Source organism: Chiroxiphia lanceolata, chromosome 7, assembly GCF_009829145.1.
Source record: "Chiroxiphia lanceolata isolate bChiLan1 chromosome 7, bChiLan1.pri, whole genome shotgun sequence".
NCBI classification, from domain to species: Eukaryota; Metazoa; Chordata; class Aves; order Passeriformes; family Pipridae; genus Chiroxiphia; species Chiroxiphia lanceolata.
In genome coordinates, this window is record NC_045643.1 from 32,424,829 (window position 1) to 32,446,810 (window position 21,982).

General features: G+C 37.4%; 1 protein-coding gene across 1 annotated transcript in view; it reads right to left on the reverse strand.

The window, feature by feature from the left end:
- Positions 1 to 21,982, reverse strand: part of NCKAP5 (NCK associated protein 5) — a 325,062-nt gene that overhangs the window by 14,512 nt on the left and 288,568 nt on the right. The window contains exons 12-15 of the mRNA XM_032694024.1: positions 18,004 to 18,318; positions 15,712 to 15,848; positions 13,525 to 13,654; positions 10,718 to 10,905 (exon numbers count right to left, since the gene is read on the reverse strand). Of these exons, the coding sequence (XP_032549915.1) occupies positions 10,718 to 10,905; positions 13,525 to 13,654; positions 15,712 to 15,848; positions 18,004 to 18,318 (770 nt within the window). The remainder of the gene's footprint in view (positions 1 to 10,717; positions 10,906 to 13,524; positions 13,655 to 15,711; positions 15,849 to 18,003; positions 18,319 to 21,982) is intronic.

The following is a 21,982-nucleotide window of genomic DNA, read 5'->3' on the forward strand; positions in this document are numbered from 1 at the left end:
ACGTTTATCAAACTCCCAACTGTCTCACAAAATTGGCTTAGCACAGGTTAGCAAATGCTAATACCACCAGCAACAGCAAGGCAGGCCGTGATATATCAGTTGGAGTTGACAATGATTTAATTTCTACTGCCCTGCTCTGCATAAAAGCTCAGGGGGTTTGTGCTATCCAGAGCCTGTGGAGATGTTTCCATTCATGCCCTGTGTCCTAGAGTCTATGGATACTGAGTGGTTTCTGCCCCTGAGTAAACATGAATGGTAATTATTTACATAATGATTCATTCATAGATCTGGATTCTTCTATCCTTTGACATTCAGAACCCATGCCTCATAACCTACCCGAGAAACAGGTTATGAAGGCAAAAGTTCCATCTCGCACAGATGTCTCCCCCAGGAATAGCATGAGATATCTTAAATCCCAAGTCCAGAGCATTCCCCACTTTGGATCAAAGTTTTTGGCTGTGGAGGAGAGAGTGTGGGTTCCCAAACACTTTCACAGGAACAGAAGGACACCGCTGAGCTAAATGCAGTGCATGTGACGCTAGTGGGTGACATCAACGTTAGCCCCCTTTCCACTTAGAAAACACATTAATTGAACAAACAAGTAGTTTTTATGTAATGTCACAAAGAAACCCAGCAGTATTTGCCTTGTAGAACAAGACAAGAAGATAAATGTCTCTATATCTAAATTTTCTACATAGCCAGTCACTCCATGTTCTAGGATCACCACTACAAGTGATGAAACTTGACGAGCAAACAGAACCCCCAAAGACTATTCAGTCTATAGTAGTTCATCAGGAAGGCTACAGCTCTCACATTACACAGCTTCTAGATGATGACTGCTGTCCTTGTCTTACCCTGCTGCCTCTGTTTTCATCACTGTGCTACTAATGATGTCATAATACAGATTCCAGGTTTTACAATGGATTTTATTTATAGAAATGCTGTTTTATAAATCTTGAACTCTCTGTGACCTGGCTTCTAATAGTGGTTCTAAGAAACATTAAAAGATAGGATGATGATGTTCCTATAACAGTAATAATAAAAATATTCTGTAAAATGATACAGATGAAAGTTTTAGCATTTTCCAGTCGCTTATACACTAATGTTATGGAAAATGCAATAAAGAAATGGGTTAAAAAATGTGAAGAATGTCATTATTTTATGTTCCTAATGAGAACATAGTAGGACCAGATTAAAAATACACAGTATTTGCCCTTCCTTTTAACTCAGGGAAAACGTCTGCTGATGTTCCATGTCATTGCCCACAGAGCCAATGTACAGAAGAAGGATACTACAGACCAAAATTCTGCCAGTTAGAGGGAGAATATCTAAAACAATTTTCAAGCACCTATGTAAACTCCATGATTTTCACAGGATCCAAATACATAAATCTGTCAGAGACATCAGAAAAAGCTGCAGATTTCTAGCACCTTTGAAAACTGGGCAGCTGAAGTATCTAAATAAGAATTTAGGCACAGCCATTAGGAAATGAAGTGTGAAAAAAATGGCCTATATTTTTACCGATTAGGGGTCACAAACAAGACTCTCCAGTTAGTCCATGCAGGGCAAAATAATTCTTCCAGGAGTGATCAAGAAGCATGTGCTGGCTTCTTTGCTACTTCTGCTCCTCAATTTCATGCATTTTCTGAAAAGCTCTTCCATTTGAAATCTGGTTTTCATCTTAGTACATGTGTTACCAACAGGTTTCCCAATCTGGTAACTTTTCTGTGGATACAATCTCTTGGTGAAGTTTAGACACTTCTATAAGAAATATCATAGACTATTGTTGCACAGTTAACATTTTAATTTTATAATGCACAGAAACATACCATATTCATATTTAATTTCTTCATTTCCACCCACTTCTTCTTTACTCTTCATCCACCCAAACCCATGAGGTCTTATTTTATAGTTTGCTTTACAGAGCATTCAATAACCCATAGGATATGTGCATATGTAATAGGGACGTCAGAAAAATCACTTTAAAATGTTTGACTGGCAATTATTCAGATAATTCTTCAAATAATCACTTGGGGTTTGATTTGCTGAGAATAACACTGGAGTAGCTAAGAGAAGTTCTTAAGTCTACAGTTTTTTATAGTATGCAAAATTTTTAGTGACCTCTATTAATGATCAGGCAGAGAATGGAGAAATTTAGAGAAGGTGACTAATGGGAGCAGAGCCATCAGGATGTGTCTCAGTCATTGACGGATTGATGGGCAGTTCAGGCTGGGAGGACTCTGACATGTGCTATGGAAACTGATATCACTCTTCTTAGCCCTTGTGAAAGATAATTAGACATTTAAATTACATACAAACTTCCCAAAGTTCCCTGTGTCACCTATTGCTAATAAGTCTGTTAAATATCATGTTTATTTCTCTTATCAAATACAAATATTACTTTCCATTAAATTAAAATGGATGCTGAACAAGCCTGGAATTCATATACAAGGGCCTAAAAATACACTAAGAAATAAAATATTTCACTTTGGGACTTCCTATAAAGTAGAATGTTTGAATTTGCAAAATATATTTATCAATATTTTTCTTAAGAATTTAGACAATTTGTGTGTCATACTGCATAAAGTCTAATATAAATTCTCATTTAAATAAAAGGAAAACCACTTTTGGGAAATGAAAGTGGCTAGTGGAACAAGCTATAAAGACAAAAAAATTATTTCAATATGGTTTTTGCTAATATTTGACATAAAATTTGCCTTCTTTTCAAAGACCATGTTGATTAGGTTATTATTTTCATGTGCATAGGAAAATAAAAAGCATCCTCTTACAAAAAGACATAATTTGCTAATATATTCTCTGTATATTGCTACAATTCCTGCTACTGTCAGCTGTGTAACTTACTCCTCATGTATTTTGCTTAGTGTGGAACTCTCACACTAAAAGAGCAGTCATTTCCTACCCTTCCCTGCATGATGTTTCAATGCTTTATGCAAAATATATCTCTGTTATAGATGGGGAAGGCAAGTTTCAGCTGGAAAAACAATTCACAAAAATATTACAGCATTATTCATCTCATTTAACTCTGCTAATCAGATGCTCCTCTTGGAGTCAAAATATTTTCCAGCTTCAGAAAACAAACAGCTCACTGAATACATCTCTGCCCTACTGCTCTTTTCTTGATTGAGTCAATTCAATGTTTATTGTATCCAATCTATTTTTTAGCCTTTTCTTTTATTACTAATACATTTTCTACCATTACAACAATTACACTATCTCACAAGCTTACTAATATTTATCATTTGTTTCTTTCTTTTTTTTTATTTTTTAATGTGCCCTGAATTCCATTTTGGCCTACAGTATTATTATAATATTCCAATTCAACACTGAGAGAAATGAAACCTGCAACTTCATTTCCAAAGACAGAGGACTGAAGAGTGTCTGGTTACAAATGGCAGAAACACGAGTACACTTTGGGCCATGCTGCAAATCACATCAGCTCCATCTGTCAAACCTCTGAAAAACAGCCTGGAACATTTTCCACTCAGGGAAATCACTAGCAAATGACACTTTTATTTCATATGTACTTTTGGTTCTTATTAGACTAAAAGATCTGCCTACTTACACCTATGAGCCCCTGGGCCTATTAAATCTGTATGTAATCTCCAGTTATATAGGCAAATAGACATTAAATAGTGCTTGGGATGTGTCTGTGAGGCACAGTGATGTGGAAACAGCATAAACAAGCTGAGCGGGCCGGAACCCAATGCAGTGGGGTCTTATCAACACTCTGCTTATTTCAGCTCCTCAGCCCTGCTGAGAAATGACCTAGAGTAACCAGGCCATCAGGAGCTGTGCTAACGTTGTGCCCAAGCAGGCTCACTGTAAATTAGCTCTGTACAGCTCTGTGTTGCTCTGGGCACTTGTACAGGAGCAGTTCTGGACTGTCCCTCCAGGGACTCCAGCAAATGAACTGCAGGGCTTTTTGAGACATCTGGGCTGCCGTGTAATGTGGTTATGCATCTCCTACATGCTGAAAAGACAAGGTTCTCTCTGAAATTTGAAATTACTTGCTGAGATGGTGAGATATGGGGTTTCTGCTTCACTGAGCAAGTTTTCCCACTCAGAAAGGGCAAAGTTCTTCCCTCCTTACAGTGCCAAAGGGATTATACTCAGCGAGCATAACGCTCCAGCTGTGGCCACAGGACATCTGGGTGTGTTGCCCTGAATCAGACAAGCCCAAACATCTGCATGTGGCACTCGAGAAACCACACAGGCACAGTTCATTCAGTGCCGCGAGTTATTGGGGCGTTCAGTGCTCAGTGACCCTGTGCCACAGGCGCTAGAACTGCACCTTCATGCCAGTGATGCTTTAAGCCCTCATCTTTCCTGTCACAGCTGCAGCTTTTCACTTCCTCCTCTCCTTCTCTCACACATCCAAATCATTCTCCTGCTAGCCTTGCACACCATGTGTTTTAAAATGCCACACAGCCTGCTGTACTATGCCAAAGACTTTCTGTCCCTCACTGACACCCAGATACTCTTTTAAAACTATGTGCTAAAAGATACTTGAGTTAAAATGTCGCCACCTACCCGTCCCCATAAATACACTAACCAAACATAAAATAGAGCTTTTATGCCAGCTGGAGGGCCAGTCAGAATGGGATTTGATGGCACAGTACTAAAACTACTGAGGTCATTAGTGCTAGAAGCAGAACTGTATCAGCAGATAACAGCTTCCAGTTCTTTTTAGGGTATGTTTTTCCTAAAAATGTCCCTTGCATACCATTAAAAACGTTATTTTCTCTGGTGGACGCTGAGTTCCAAATGTTGTTTTGTCTTGCCAAAGTCTTTTAAAAACTTTAAAAAGTTACGGAGAATGTTATCATCCTCCTTGCTGAGCCATTCTCTATTGCATAAATTTTTATAAAATCTTTCATCAGCATAAGAAATCTCAGTGTTTCACCTAGAAGGCACAGGGAGTGGAATGAGTATCTGTATAACTGCAGCTTTTTATTGTTGCCAAGCTAGTTCCTCAGGCTGGCTGTAAGAATGTTCTTCCACACCACACCACATTTCTCTTAAGTGAGACGTGTCAAGTGAGACTTTGGTCCCAGAAGACTGCCTAGCTAGTCTTCAAATTGCTTGTTTTGCTGTCTCTTCACTTTACTTTTTGAAGGCAACTTTGATGGCAAGGTATTAGAAACAATGAGACCTCATGATGAATATAAGACTTGGAAGCAGATCTTGGAATGTGAACTTGCCCAATGGAGGGGAAAAAAACATGCAGATATGTGTGATTTGTTGATGTCTGCAGATGTCCTATCTTATTTCTAATTTCACTTTTCCCTACATGAGTTGAATCAGACTTGAGGCTAGAAAAAATATTTTTAATTCTGTATTATTCCCATGGGTGGTATGGTCAAATCTGTTTTCTTTTCAGACCATGCTCCTGTGGTTTTTGTCACTTATGCTGTCAAATACTCCTATATAATCCCCTGAAAAAAGATCTTACATCAAGTTGGGTAATTACTCAGACAGTCCTTGCTTTGATGGAACAAGTACTGCATCACTCAGCTGAGAATCAAACCCCTTTGATTAAACAGAAAGGAAGTCTTACAACCCCAGCCTGTCAGTGAGTAAATTCTATTGAGGCAATTTTGACAAACAGAAACATGTGTAGCTCACAGGCCACATTCAGGGGTCACAGGGGCTAATATAAAACATAAATACAGTAAAAGTCATTTTCACTTTTTATAATGGGGAAGATGACAGGGTATCTAATCCTGACTGAATTAGAATGTTTCTAGGCTAATGTTTCTAAATATCACCGAATGTTTACAAAAATAGATCACATCCCTAAACATATGCAATGATTTGATATACTAATGCCTTGCTTGAAAGAAAAACAATGATCTTAAAACACAAAAGGCAAGTGAATGAGGCTGCAGACTTATTCCCCATTTACAAATTGCAGTGGCAGCTTCTTCCTTAACATCTTAGGTTCATCAGGGCTAGGGAAGCAAATAAAACTGATTACCTCCTCACCTCATCCTCCTTCTCTCTCTTAAGCCTGGCAAGAAAAATAGCAAAGAGGAGGCGAGATTTCTGTGCTTGATATGCAGTAAACTGTGTACAATTTCCATGTACAATTAGTACACAGAAACCTACTATCAACTAATTCCTGGATTTGATCCAGCCCATTAGATGCTTTCTGTTATTGACAAGGGACCTCTTCTACCTTCCATTAGTTTCTAGTATAATAATTTGTAAGAGTTGCTTCAAACCCTGTATTTGCAGTAACACACACATTTTACAAAACAAGCTAAGACCGAGGTCATCAGGAGCATTTGCTGTTCTCTTCTGGTTGTAACATCAGACAGTTATTGCTGTCACCAATTTACAGTGAAATAGATCCTGAGACCAACCAACTAGCCAAATATCACCCAGTGCTGCCACAACTGCAGGTACTCCTGTTATTTTGAAAGTAAAAAGCAGGCAATTATTTAGTGCTCACCTGAGTGTACACTGATGCAGCTTCACTCTCTAAAATACAAATGGTAGCTACAATAGCTGGCTTTTACTAGTTCCCCAAAAAGGAAAGTTTGGAGCAATGTTCATATTTCTAACCATGGGTTGAAAGTTTGGTACTCAGTATAAGCCAACTGTGGTCAGGGCAAGGAAGCAAGTGGTTCCACAGGTCAATACCTCCTTTCCACTTTGAAGTTTTAGGATGCGGCTCTTCCCAACTGCTGATTGGACCGAAATCATTATCTTAGGCTTTTTCACGTGTGATAAGCAGAATCCCTCCCTAAGCACATCTGATAATGTGAAAAAAAATTAGTTCTCTGTGAAAGCAAAGCGCACATGGTCTCCCTAGAACTACTTCAGACACTTAAATATGGGAAGTCTCTTTTTAAAAGGGACTTGATGCTTCTTTCTTTCAGAGAGAATCAGGCACCTTCAGAGAGTGACTCAGAGAACCCAAATCAGGCACATAATGCTGGCATTTTCTCCAAGAGCTGCCTAAACAGGTGAACAGTACAAAGTACCCAGTGTGCTGCTGCCCATTCATACCCTGGCTCGACTTTCTGATTTCTGCAGGAGATGAGATGCAAGCAGCAGCAGCTCATACCTTTCTTTATTTTACCCTCACTCTTGTTTAGTGCAGCCTGCAGAGGTGTCTGGGCTGCTCTAACTGTTGCCATAATTCAGGAGGTCTGGAACACCCTCTACAGTATCAATTTAATGCTCAGAGATCCTTGAGGATGGCAAGCATTGTGCAGTTATCAAAATTTCTTAGTCTTTTTTCTAGTCCTTTCGTGGATATTCTCCTCTGTAAATAGGAGGCTTGTGAGCACAATAAGTCAATCATACAGCATTAACTCCCAATCAGCTTACTCAGCTGTAAAAAACCTTGAGTTTATCTGGGAATGCTGCCAGGTCAGTCCTATTTGTAAGTGCAGCCTAAACAGCAGCAGCTTCTCTAATTTTTCCTTTCCCTGTATTTGCCAGCGCTCTCTAATATCTACTTGAATTTCAAGACACAGTGATTTGAGCATCTGATCTCATTCATGAATCATCTGTACAACACATATGAACTCACATTCTTCACATTGCAACTCACAACTTCACACTGCACTTCTGTTAAATGAGCCCCCCAGTTAAAGTGCTGATGCAATTAACAAGGTAACTCTGCCAGAAATGTCAGATTTCTCAAGTATCTCTTCACAACTGAGGGAAAACAAGAGGAATTAGAAATTTCTGATGGGTACCAACCCCTTCCATAAGGGATCTTTTATTCGAAGTGCTCACGTCTTGAAAAACAAGAAAGCCTTGATGGTGACTCAAATTGAGTAATACAAAGGGACGGAAGAGGGCTGTATTACAGAATAGAAGTATGTGATGGTTGGCTAAGGACAGGGAAGTAAACATATTTTTCATAATGTTTTGGGACCACAAGGATGACTAAGAAATAAAATCTTTGACCAACCCAGTTACTTCTCCAAGGAAACAAAGGCAAGAAAAAGTCTGGGTCAAAATAAAAGTAACATAAAATTGGTCTTAGTGTCAAGAGAATTTGACCAGGATGCTGTTTAAGACCTGGAAGGTAAGAAACTGTAACAATAAATATTTCTCCTGTCAACATGAAAAAGCCTTTTTTGATTCCTCAAACTCTCCCTTCAGTGTGCCTTTATCATAGTAATTGCCCATTGGTTGCTTCTCTTCTGAAACTCCTGTGCAGTACTTTTTTGCTGATAAAACTTCTGCATAAACTTTGGAGGTAAGGCTGGTGAATATGTTGGTTGAGAAGGAGACAAATCAAATGACAAGTCTGAGTTAACAGAGCTTCCTGCCAGTCTGTCTCATTAGAGCCCCCAGTACTGTCCTAGCACTGTACAGCCCAATTTAATTGGGCTGAGGGACTGACACAGCACACTTGCTCTTCTGACAAGCAGTGTAAACTCATTCTGCCCACCATGACACTTTTTTGACACACATCTTTTGCTTTTTTTGTTAAAGGCTTCACAAACACCACTTGGAAATTAATTTCAAAGCACATTGCATTTTATTTTTCAAAATGGCAAATATTCTACATGAAACCTGCATTATTCTGCCCTCAAAATTTATAGGTTTGTTGGTTTGTTTTGTTTTTTTTTTTTTTTTTTTTTAAGATTTGTTGGCCATAAGTTTGTTTGCCTCTGTTTCTGGTGCTCCCCTTTTTTTTGTGGGTGTTGTTCCAGATGACACAGTTCTAATTTAATCAGACTGTGGATTTTCCTAGGTTGGACAACCTATAACTCAAAAAAATTTGCTGTGCTGCTTCAAACAAGGAGTTCAGGACAACCTGCTTTTCATGGTTACTGCCTCTCATTTGTCATTCTGAAAAGTTTAATACTAATAGGCAAATCTCTAGTGCTTTACTGAGCTTTCACTGTTCACCAAGAGGCCACCCTGTGTTGAGAGCTGTTTCTGATCCTTAAAAAGTAAACTCCAGAGTTCCTAAACATAGTACATGAAAAATGCTAGTGCTGAGTTACGCTTGTTGCCTTTTAGTTTAATGACAGAGTTTTGCAAGGATTCTAAGGCCAGTTCAATGGGCTTTGTTTAGGCTTTGAGGCTGATTGGGTACTTTGCAGAGATGTCATATACAAGGACTGCATGAAAAGAATTAATTAAAAGTAGATACAACTCCGAGCCACTTTTCTACAGTGGAAACAAATCTAATTGCTCTGTTAATAGCACAAGACCTTGGCCTTCAGAAGGCAGAACTGATTTTTATGCAATTTTATATGTATGCATATACATACATATATAATTCATCTCATGTGCATAATTAGGCTATGAATTTCTGGATGTTCAAGATGAGGAACTAAGTGGATACTCAATTTGTTTTCCTTCATGTATTCTTTTAAACACCCTTCTGCTGCCTTTTTCTTTCTTTCTTCCCAACTATGAAGGCAGATTATTTAAAATTGCTCTTTCTAACATGACTCAAATATATTAAAATTGAATCGTATTCTAGGTACTAATGAAATTTGGTTGATTGGGAAAATAAGGCACATACATGTTGGGATTTTCCTTTTGAAGTTTGTGAGTCAATTTAATATTCACTTAAGCAGAACTTTCATACCAACAGAGCTGGAATAAGCAGAGGTACAGACAGTTTGTTTCTTCATATTCCTTCTGCATATTTGGCCCAGATTTCTGAAAGCTGTAAGACTCTAACTTTGGTTAGAGTTAAGTACCTCAAAGTTACAAGGTACAGTCATTTTCTGAAACTGAAAACTGGGGTGTGGGAAAAGATAAAAATTCTTTCTCATTTATGCACTACATCAGGGTGTTACAAACCAGCAGTTGATTCATTATTTTCTGCTACCACCTTTGTTTATAGTATAACATACCCATAATGTGCTGAGTGCTCCAACAGAAACAAAAGACCTTCTGTCTAAAAGGAAGAGCTGGGGAAAGAGACTGAACATGGAGGTGAAATGATTACAGTGGATCATGATTAGGTGCCTCTATTTTAAAAAAAAATTGGCTTGTTAGATCAAAGGAGAGAGGGTGAGAGGGTGAGAGGATGAGAGGAGATGGCATGAGAAAAGAGGAGGAAAAGAACATGTTCAGAAGTTGCTTTTCAGGCTTGCTGAGACTGTGTGATGTCAGATTCAATACTTTTAGAGACAGAAAAGCAAGTGGATTCACACGAAGTAAGAGAAGAAAAATTTGTTTCAGTTTAGCATCAAGATCCACCAATCAGATTAGGAATGATCTTCATCATAATAATGTTTAAAACTCTGAAATCAGGAATTCCAAAGCTAACACCAAAAGTTATTTCAAATGAGATGAGAAGATAGTTGACTTTTGTAGCATAATTTCATTTGAATTTTCAGGAATACATCTTTAGAAGTTTAAGTCATTTACTATATGTTGTGCTATACAAGCTATCTAATTACATGTGAAGGAGCAGCCTTAAAAGATAAATTTTGTGTTTTCTTGCTAGCTTTAAATTTCAGTTCCTTACTAATGGTGAAGTGCTAGACTGTCTCTACTTGTCAATTTTGGAACTCTAATTCTATGACAGGTGAGGATCCAAATGTAACATTCTGTTCTAAAAATATTTAGATCTTTACTCTTTTGTAGGTCATGTTATTATTTTCTAGTCTGCCAGGTTTCAGTAATCAATCAACACTGAGGAAAAACCAAAAGGCAGATAATGAACAGAATGAGAAGTAATATAAAAATTACAGTAACTTACACTTGGGTTCTCCTTGCCCTTGCTGTCTTTACTGGAAGATCCACTCAGCTTCTCAATTAAACTGTAATGTGTTAATTGTTCAGGTCCATCCTCTCCAAAATGGCCATAGAGACTGTGTTGGTATAAATCCAAAATTGAGATTGGGTTCCCCAGAAACGACTTCCTCTGATTTTGTTTTTCCTGCTCAGCTGTAAGAGATGTAACAAATATCATTACAGCAGTCTACACAGACTGTAATGTATTTTTACAAATTTTAAATATATTTCAAATGTTTTAAGGTATCTGAAATTCAATGCAATAAAACCATTAAAAATACTATCTCCTAATTCTCCAGTCAATGCATATACAGGAGATTGTTCATACTCAATATCAGAGGTGAAGGAGATGGCATGCAAGAACCAACATTATTTTCCTTTCTTTTTAAATTATAGACAAGATGGTTAATCTGGCAGATCTAGGGGACCCTACTTATTTATTTGCAGTAAGTTTTTGTTCTTGTCCTTTAATAGCCTTACACAGCATATGTGCTAAGTTTGATAATTCTTTCCTTTTCACTACATTTTTAGTTAATGAATATAAGAGCATAAAAATACACTAGTAAGGTAAGAAAGAGGTACTACCCATTTGTTATAGATCCTACTGTAGCACAAAGTAATTAGGAATAAAACCACAGTTTCTGAAGTCCAAGGCTCAAAACTCATTCAGAAGATCGAAACAAAACCACAGAAATTTTCTGCAGCTTGTGAAAGATCTTGGCGTCTTTATGCTCGCAAGTGATATAACCTCAAAACATCCACATGAGGCTGAGGCATTAAGTTTATTTCCTTGCACTCCTTGTTACACAAACTTCGTCTCTGCCCTATAACCTACAGCATTAGGAGAGCCTCTGCCTCCAATGTCTCCAAAGAATCACATCAGGATAAAAAATAATTTATGAAATTCAAAACAAAACCTTTTCATGGTCTAAAGAGAAGAATCTGGAATATTTGGCATATTCCCTGCTACTCTACTGACCTTCTCCGTAACACTGGGCAATGCACTGGGAATCTTATCCAAAGCCCACTAAATCAGTGAAGGTCTTATCATTGACTCTTAATAGCCTTTGCATTGGGCACTCAGTCTTTCTGTTCCCTGCTTATAAATGAAAAATAAAAATCACTCCGAGATTATAATTGTGCAACCAGTGAGTTTGGGGACTCAGCTAATAAATATAATTAACTATTCCTATAAAAATATTCTCTGTGAATTGGTTTGCTGGAGCCCCTGCCTCAGCCTCATGTGGATGTTTTGAGGTTATATCACTTGCGCGCATAAAGACGCCAAGATCTTTGAACACAGGATGGGATAAAGTATGGTTATTAATACAATGTGAGAACTGCATTTATAGAGCACAGAACAGATATTTTGACCATGAGGAATGACTATAGCAGAAATACTCTTGCAATAATATGTTATAATCTTTTCTATTTGTCTCAACAACAATTAAGTATTTTAGTTCTGTTACTAACCCAAAAGTTAGACATATACACAAAATTGATGACCTTCTATGTAAAATGGTGACATCAAGTCATACTTAGGTATCATTAAACTTGGAATCTGCTGCCGTTTAATGCAATTGGTAACACATGATAAAATCCTTTTTTTTTTTTTGTGAATTGTGATCTATACAGAAAAAAAAATGTTTATCTAACTCTTTAAAAACCCACACCTTTCTTATATTAGAACATGATTTGTAAAAAGCAGAATCTATAAAAAGAAGTGTTTATGGGCTGAGTTAAATGACTTGCAATATTTCATACAGATTAAAACCACTAAGTTACAAAAGTAATGTAAATAAGCGGTCCCAGCTTCCTTTCTGCTCTGTCTTTTTCATGGAATCACAAAAAATGGATTAGCTCTGAAAATGCCAGCTGCTTAAGCCCAACTCCCAGCAGACACTGAAGAGCACAGTGTGCCTGTCCAGCCATCCACGGTGTTTTTAATGCAATCGTCACCACGGTATCTGCTGTAGGTTAATCTCTGCCAGGTCAGGCTCACGACTGTGCAAGGGTCAGCACAAATCCTGTGAATCATTCAAGAACTGCTTAAGTTCTCAGGGCCTCAGTGGTACAGAGACCTTGCACTGGCCTTTGCACTTGCCAGAATTTATCTCCTCCAGGGAAGCTGCGCCAGCAAGGATAGGAGCCACCCTCTCGTCCCCTCCCTGAGGGCACACACCTGCACTGAAAGGTAGCTTGCAGCATGAGTTATTAAACACACAGAAACTGTGATTTCAAGAACTCCTCTTAATGTATTTTTATCTTCAGGAATTCAGTAAATTCCAGATTGCTGTCGGTTCTCACAAAAAGCTTTGGTGCTTGAAAGCAGTAATATATAAACAGAGGACAAGGAGAGAGACGTCACTATGGCACCATAACCAACATCACTTTGATGCAGAGGTTAGAAAATTGTGGTCTTGATCACTGCATTATTTCAACTGGCTATATAATTAAAAACAAAAAAAACGAAAGCTACCTTTATAGTCACCTTTCAATTTTGTAATTATTTTTATTTACGTTGTAGAGATTTATGCATAAAACCCCACAAAGTAAGCCTCTGCTAGCAAAAACTGTGGAAGAAAGGGAAAACCAGATATACACATAATAAAAAGCAAAAAGTAATAAAAAGCTAATGGAAAATTAGACTGAAGAAAGATTTGATGCTAGAAAGTGAAAACTAGACAGAAAGTTTAATGAAGGACACTGTCTCCTGCTGAGTCAGAGTGGAGATGAGGGATATACATTTTTATATCCCTTAATTTCAATTACCTCGTTTGTTGTTCTTTGTTAACTCCAGAAAAGTCTCCTCTGCAGTTCTAAAATAACTTGTTTCATACTCTGGCTCTGGCTCAGTGTCAGTGCTGCTTGCAGAGTAAGTGCACACCCTCAGAGCTTTGTCCTGCACAAATAAGGGTATTACAGTAATCACAAGATGCATATATATCAAAATAATGCTGAAGACAGTACTAGGAGTAGAACATTTTATACTCATTGTGCAGTATAAATGAATAGTTCAACTGGAAAAAGTCTGCATTACAGTTTAGCTAAACACCTCTCCTTTGAGTAAGTTATCATCAGTCTGACATTGGGGAAATAACACGTTCTTGTCCTGCTAAGTCAATCTACCAGAAACAGTCCAGATTTTATGTTGGTTTTTTCTTCACTGTAACATTTTTTTTTCAAATCTACCAACATTTTCACATACTTTTACTGACCAAGTTAAATTTTAGAAGTTCTCAAGTATGTTAAAGACAGTCCAGTTGTAACGTGCAAAATTATCATACCACTGGTATGATAATGGTTTACTGCAAGCAATTCTAGAGACAATTAGGATGGCAAGTAGGCAATACTCATGCTTTCTATACCAGTAAATCCTAAATTTTTCCTAAATTCATGTCCTTTGTCCTGGCATTTACATTATAGTATTGGAGAGCCTTAATTCCCAGCTGATTCCTATGCTATTTCTTTTTCAGGAAGATTTTCTTCTGGAAGTAAAGAGGAGTGCTGACAGCTCTGGACAGCTCCTAATCATGGAAGGCCTGAAGGCTTAAACCTTTTAGAAGCAGCAGCTCAATACAATAAAACCCACAAACTGGGTAGGGGGAAGCTAAGCCTGATACTGCTGAGTTAATGCCACATTCAAATACCCCCTACTATCCCAACCTCAGCTGCCTATCAGTGGCTCAAAAGAGGTTTTAATTCTGTTTCTCAAAGAGTGTTATTAATTTCCCCATCTTGCCATCCATGCTGCAGATTTTTAACGGATGAAGAAGGACATCTATTTATAAGGATTCACATCCCTGTGGAGAGGGAACCAGACCTGAGGATACCAGCCATGTATGCTCAGCACTAGAGATTGCAAGTCAGCTGTAGTCCCAAAAGATTTTTGACACATTCACATGCCAGCAACACCCACACTGACCTTCTAACTCTTAGACAGACTAATCAGCAGTAACACATCTATGGTGTTAAGGTGGTTTTGGGAGTGGTCAGTTAAGACTGTCCCAGGGTGAAGACTATACTCATGTGGTTGTTACATGTAAGCCAACACTATTGCACTACAGAGGATTCACCACCAGTTGGTCAATGACATATATAAGACAAGTAATTCTACCTTGCTGTTTCTGTTCTAAGTATTCAGAGCATGGGCCACATAAAAATGTGAGATGCCCCAGCTCAGTAAGTAATGGATAAAGCAGACATGCAAGAAGGCTCCATAACAAAATGTTTTAGCCTCTTGTAGAGTAAGGTTTATTAGCCAGCAGTCTGCCAGGTGGCCTGCTTAACACCCACTTTGTTCAGTTTTTTTCTCTCTTTGCTACCCTGCTGACCCTGCTCTTCTCACAGGATTTGACAGTCTGACATTGCTGAATATGAAAAACTTGGCAATCAGCTACAGCAGCTTTCACACATGTGTATGCATTTGCATGTTTGGTCTTTCTGCAGTTTTCATGAAAAGACTGAGGAACAGACAGATCATCACAGGATTAACCAGAACCCCACAGAAACATTTAAGAATATTTTCCCATTCAAAATACATTCAGAGCATATCTGCTCAAGCCCTCACACTACACAGCCATACAGACAAGGAAACCTAGGCTAGGGAAAAAATGAATCCGAATGTCAGGAAAAGCAACAAACAAGGTCAAATTTCTGTAAGAGAAAAACAGGGTAAAAGGTCTCCATTTCCTTGTGTAGAAACACTTGTGAGGATTTTAATTAAAACATGCTTGTAAACTATGAGGACAGAGTACTGTATTATTATTATTAGGTGCTGTATTATTATTATTATTAATAATAAATAATGAGATTGCAAATGAAGGTTAAGAAAGTGAATATAGCTGTTAGATTGCTAGTTATTATTTCCACCATGTTAAAAACATTGGTCATTTCTGATACCTATACATTGGCCACAATACCTATCTCATTTAACAGATGACACTTCTTAACTTATACCTTTGCTTTAGTAGTTTTCTTGATGGTCCACTCTGGAAGAACTTTTCTATTTTCTACAGTCTCTTCGGTGTGCTCTAATGAGGCAGAGGTCACAGAACTTGGTTCTTGTTCACTTTGCTTTGCAAGGTTAATTATTCCTGAGTTAAGGGAGACATTATTTAAATTGTAGGTCTCATCAGCATCTTCATGACAGTGTTTCAATTATAATTCAGTAAAAACTGGGGGCAAGTCATGATACTTTCATTATGTCAAATAATATCCTACTACTCAAAGGAACAACTTACTAACTTACTGGAATAATTCTAACTACAATGGCAGAATTTGATCCAAAACCATTTCCAGTTAACAAGAGAAGAGGAAGGCATGAATTTAAATCCCTCCGTTAGTTTTAAAATATACACTCTTTCAAAAAAGAAACAACAATCAATAACTACTAGGCATTGTATGATCTGCTTTGCTATTTTATGTTCTCAGAGAACAATCTTTTAACATAAATATAATTGGAAGTACCTTTCTAGCAGAAAGCCAGCTTCTTTATTTGCTATACTTGCGCTATGCAAAATCAGAATATATATGGTGTATATGAAATAAAGTGATAATTGTAATTTGGATGAGAAAGTAAGGGAGAGAAGAATAGAATGAAAATATTCTAGTAAAGAATGAGTTGACCCCACCATCTGATGTATACTATTTTTTTAAACATCTCTTTATGACAATTTAATTAAGATACAAACCTTACAAGGTTGGTGCAGTGAATATTAGCATTAAGATCAGAACAATCTTACTGCTACTGACTTCTTATGAAGCAATTCAATGCTTGCAGCTTCTGTTCAATTTGTTATAATGACAGTGTTTAATCATGGGCTCTACTCTATAGCACACTGCTGAATTGAGGTCACACATGTGGCTATTCAAGCATGTAGCACATAATCTATAACTAGGATTTCCCTTCTGAATCCTTCTAAGCTGTACCATTAATTACCAGTACAGTTATTTTAAAAATACTAAATATTAAAGTGTATTTTATTTAGGTTTGATTTGAAAAAAACAGGGGAGTCTGCAATGAAGCATACAGTGTGTATTTGCAGTCTATTACACTATTGCAATACTGCACTGGGAATATTGCTAAATCAACTGAATTCTAAGATGTTTAATTAAAATCCTTCTCTTATGCATCCTATGAAACATATAAGAGAAGCTTCTTTCCTCCCAGGCTCAATATAAGTCAGCTCATTAGCAGAACACATATTTGATGGTCTTAAACTAAGCTCAAACTTGATATTTAACCTTACACGCTAATTACACAGAATCTCTCTTATAGAGTGATACAGATTTATGCAAGTTAAAAACTCACTACTTTTATAGGAGCAACAAATACACTGACAAAGTGCTAACCACCATAACCCCAATAAATATGTGACATTGCACTTGGTCAAGATAAAACAGTACTCTTCTCTATTAAACTAATTACTTCTACTGTGTTTTGTACTGTATCTGTCATGCTGACTATGAAAATTCTCCTGTTATAAATGCTATGTGATTTCTAATGTTATTAACATATATATTAATAACTCAAAAAGACTTCAAAAACTTATATAGTCAATATGTTTTTATAAAAAAATGCACAGAGTTCAGTGGAACTACTTACTAATACCAAGTTATTTGCTGGAGCTTTGATGGATTGCCAGTACTTTCATTCCTTTGTCAGCTTTTATTTTATAGCTTAAACACACACTTAGCTCACAAGTGAAAGTAAGGTATTTTATGTTCGTATATAGAAATGTATTTGTGTGATGTAGTAAAGTAACGAGAGTTTTGTTTGAGGTCAAGTCTGTATATTCATTGGGACAGAATTTATGCATTGAGGCCAAATGAGTCTTTAGTTCAAATCTGGTATCAAAAGCCAGTCTTTATGAATATGTCTTTTCTGTGTCACAACATGGCTATGCTTTGTACTTTGCCACAAAGTCTGATCCTGAATGTTGCTGAAAACCCGCATTCTTATTCAAGTCAAATTCCAAGGCTGGCATATGTTTTTCTTCAAGTACTGTTTCTTGAGAAAAGGATTTAAGTACTAAACTAATTTTTCTTCCTCAGATAAGCATTATGTGCAACAAAATTTCCATATGGCTCAGGTCACAAACTTGTTAACCTTATGCGTTCATAAAGAGAGTATCTTCTGCTCTGCATTTAACATTTCTGTTATCAATTGCCATTATTATAAGACTTCTGCTAATGAAAACAGATGTCAGGCCAGAAATAAAGTAATTTTTGGTATAATTGACATTTTACCTGAGGAAGCTGGTTTCGGAAGGCGACTTTGAAAAGGTCGTACACCTTTGGTAGTCATGGCCGGATCGGATGTTGAGTGACTAATTATGCTTTCCACAGACTCCTGGCTCTTAGCTGTTGAAGGCACTTCTCGCTCAAGAGTTTTGGTTTTTACTGAAGAAGCTGAAGGAGGAACTTGCTCAGATGCTGCAAGGGCTTCTGTTTCCAAGGTTGATTCTGGCTTAGAAATGTGCCGCCCCGTAGATCGGTTCCCCGAGTCAGGGAGGGGGAAGGTTCCAATCCCACTGTCCAGTGTCCTCATCTGGCAGCAAGACTCTAAGACACAGGGAAACAGGTGTCGCTGATATTTATAGACAGTGGAAAAAAAGAGCCTTTTAAAGGGAAGGCTTCAAGGAAAGGAAAACATTTTGCATTTTGTGAGTATGCTGTTATCTGTCACTTGTATGCTTTTTAAACTATGTCTGTCTAACTGAATACAATGAAATACCACATCGAAGTGCAGTGAAACCAACCAACAGGTGCCAAAACATTGACACTGTCTTGCTTCAGAGTAATGGTGTGATAATGAATAAGACAGGCATGTCTCAGTGATTACAGCTTGAATTTTTAAATTTTTTAGTTTGAAGGCCTACAGAAAGTCTGAGGAGTACTAATACGAGGGATTGTGTACTGTATTTCTGACACAAACCTGCACTCCACAGAAGTTTGGCCTCCCCATTCTTATGCTTTGTTAGTTGCTTCTCATACAAGAATGTGTTAATGAAAATGTATCATTTATTCTTACACAAAATTAAGATTTAAGAATTTCTCAGAGATACCCATCTCTCAGAGCATCCTGAAAAACTTGGATGGCAAGAGCCATGCCTTTATTTTCCTTGTTATGCCCTGGCTCTGCACTTCCCAACATAATGCCAGTCAGAGATACCTTAAAGTAATTGGTTTGGAAGCACTGTGGTCCCACATAGCCCTCCACCTTATCCTACTGGAAAGGTGCTGTACTAACCATGGAACAGAGAAATATGCAAGTGTAGATGCCTGCACGTTGCTATCCTAGCAACTAGGATGCACCAGCACCCCCTGCCTTCTATCGGTTTCCAGAGACTTCCCTTTTGTTTGCATAATGGGCAAACAATGTCAAAGGGACTATGATGGCAAGGTCCTTCTGAGAGCTATAAACACCAAGGAGGAAAATTCAGCACTAATGGTTGGAAAATGAGCATAATTTAGGTTAAATGTCTGGAAATATCCCTTGACAGCGAGATCTTCAGTCTGTGGCAGACACTCCCAAAGGAAGTAGAGGAATTTCCTTTGCTTTGAACAATTTAAGGCTACACTAGTTAAAAGATATACTGCAGTGAACAATTGTACTCTAGCAGGAGATGCAGAATATGACCCCATATATCTTCTCCGTCTCTACCTTCTGTGTTTCTGATATTGATTTTTTTTATGATATGTCCATTTGTTATTTAAGTCTGTTGTAGTTAGCAGACCTCTGACAAGTCATTTTAATTATTTTTTCTTCTGTAGTGTTTCTAATACTCTCAGAAATTTGGAAATATTCCTCCCTTATGGGTTTTGCCTATTTGTTTTTGAACTAAGAGCATTACCATGGTCATTTATGTTAAATATCTTCATCTCTAATGGGCCTTACTTGATAGCAAGTAAGAAACTACTTACAGATAAATGTCTATTTATATTTCTTGGTTCTTGTCAAAAGCAAAGTAGCCTATGTTCATGTGGTCCTCATTACCTTATCCTTGTCACTCAGAATCAAAGAAGGACTGAAAGTCATATTGAGCACCTTAATCTTACAGGGCCTGGTTGAACTGCAAGAGCAAAACACGCTACGTGCTGTCTTTTAAAAGGGCAACAAGTGACTCTGATTTCCCTCACACAATTACTGCATCCCAGTCAATTCTCTCCATAGGTAAAAGGAGATAAGATGTGGGAGCCATGTCTAGCTGGCACCTACATTTTACATCACATTTTTGAGCTCATGTGCCATAATGATTTTAGAAGTTGCTGAAGATTATCCAGGAAATGTAAATAACACCCCAAACAATTATATTTGGTTCTGATGCTTCAAAAGGAGGCAACCCATGTACTGTAGTCTCTTAATTTGGCAATCCTTCCTCTGACATATTTTTTGTTTTGTTTTTGAATAGTGAAATACTAGCTAGAAGTGGGTTAACTGTTACTCTTGGGAGTGCAAAAAAGCAAGTTAACATGCTAGGTGTCTGCCCTTGCCATTTTCTGCAGGTAACTGATTTTAAACAGTGTGTTTAACATGGACTGGAAACGCTTCAACTAAAGACTGTCAGTGACAGAGTTAGTAAATAAGGGAATATAGATATTATATAACATAGAATAACATAGGATAAGAGAGGACTTCCGTTAGTTGCCTCTTGGCCAGAAGAAAGACATTTGTGTAACGCTGGTTATGTTGGAGAGACAAGCTCTTCAGCAGAGACATGGAGTAAATTGGAAGCACCACAGAAAAAAGAACTTCCTGAAAATAAAAGTCTGAAGAGTCTCCCATCTACATCTGTATGGTTAATGTAGGACCTGATTTTGTAACTCATTTCCACAGGGACTTTGAAGGATCTTGTAGTGTTGTTTCCTTTCTGAGCATTCTCTGAGAAACTAAAAAGTCATTCCCTCCTAATTATTACAGGAAAATTAAGTAGGATCAAAATGTATATCAAACAGGAAAGCTACAGCTTTTGCTCAGGGAGAACTGGAAGATGAAAATTATTTTTTCTTCTGAGGTCATATTTCTTAAAATGACATAAGGACTTGTCTTGCCCACTGTTACCTCGTGTAGATCTAGGAAGGAACTATGAAAGCAACGGCATAAAATCAAGAGAAATGAATACTGAGGGCTACACTTCCAAGAAAATACAATCTCCTGCTGTTCTCAGAATAACTGGGAGAGTGACGTAGGATCACACCAGCAGTGTCACATTTAATTAAAAGGAAAAATAGTTTTAATCGATTATGGTCTTCCTTCATAGAGACTTTATCCATGATAAAAGCAATACACCAGGTGGAAAACAGATTTTTAAAACAGCTCACTAATTTTTAGTTTTGAAAAACCACAAAAGGGCCTGCTTTTCAAAGTGCTCAATACTGAGCAGCTCCCATTGTGACACTTAAAGACAGATTTTTGAAGAATTCTGTGACTCAGATATGTTGAACTGTCCTCAAAAACTTAGTCCTAAATCCAGAGTACACCACCAAATTCTTTGTGGATGTTAATTTTTCACTAGTGAACGTAACTAATTCATCCCTAAAGCTATATAATACAAATTAAAAAGTATCTTTCATAACAATTTGTATTATTGAATGAATGAATATACATTCTGTGTTGTTTTTAAATTTTTATGAAGCAACTGCAAAATAAAAAAATATGTTATACATCTCAGTGACAGCTTTCAAACATCTTCTTGGCCCATCTGATTTCATCAGCAGCACTGACACTTCAAATGACTGTTATCAGTGAGAGCTGCACAAGACTACATAATGAAAATATGTAAAAGTTAAATCTCTGATGCTGTGACAGTACTACTCAATAGATGAAAAATGATTCTGCAAAACATTAAAGCCTGAAAAGAGTTATATATGAGCTTAATTACATTTGCTTGCAAAGTCTTCCTGGCATACCAGCCAAATTCCTTGCCTGTTTCTGATTTTTTTGCTTCTCTTTCTTTGCCAGAAAAGAAAGAAGCTCACAGAATGGTACTTAGTTTTTATAGTGGACACAGACAGACTCACTATCAGCCATTTCACTGAAAAATCAGACTAGAATCAAAAGTTTGAAATACTGAAACAGCCCCTTCTCTCTCTTCCATCATGTGGACTTGAGTCTGGGCCAAAAATGAAGCCCCTGGAAGTCCTCTTGTAGAGGAACATTTCCAGAACTGAAAACAGAAATAAGAAAGAATTTACAGAAATTTTTTGGAGATCAAGAAAACTCCTA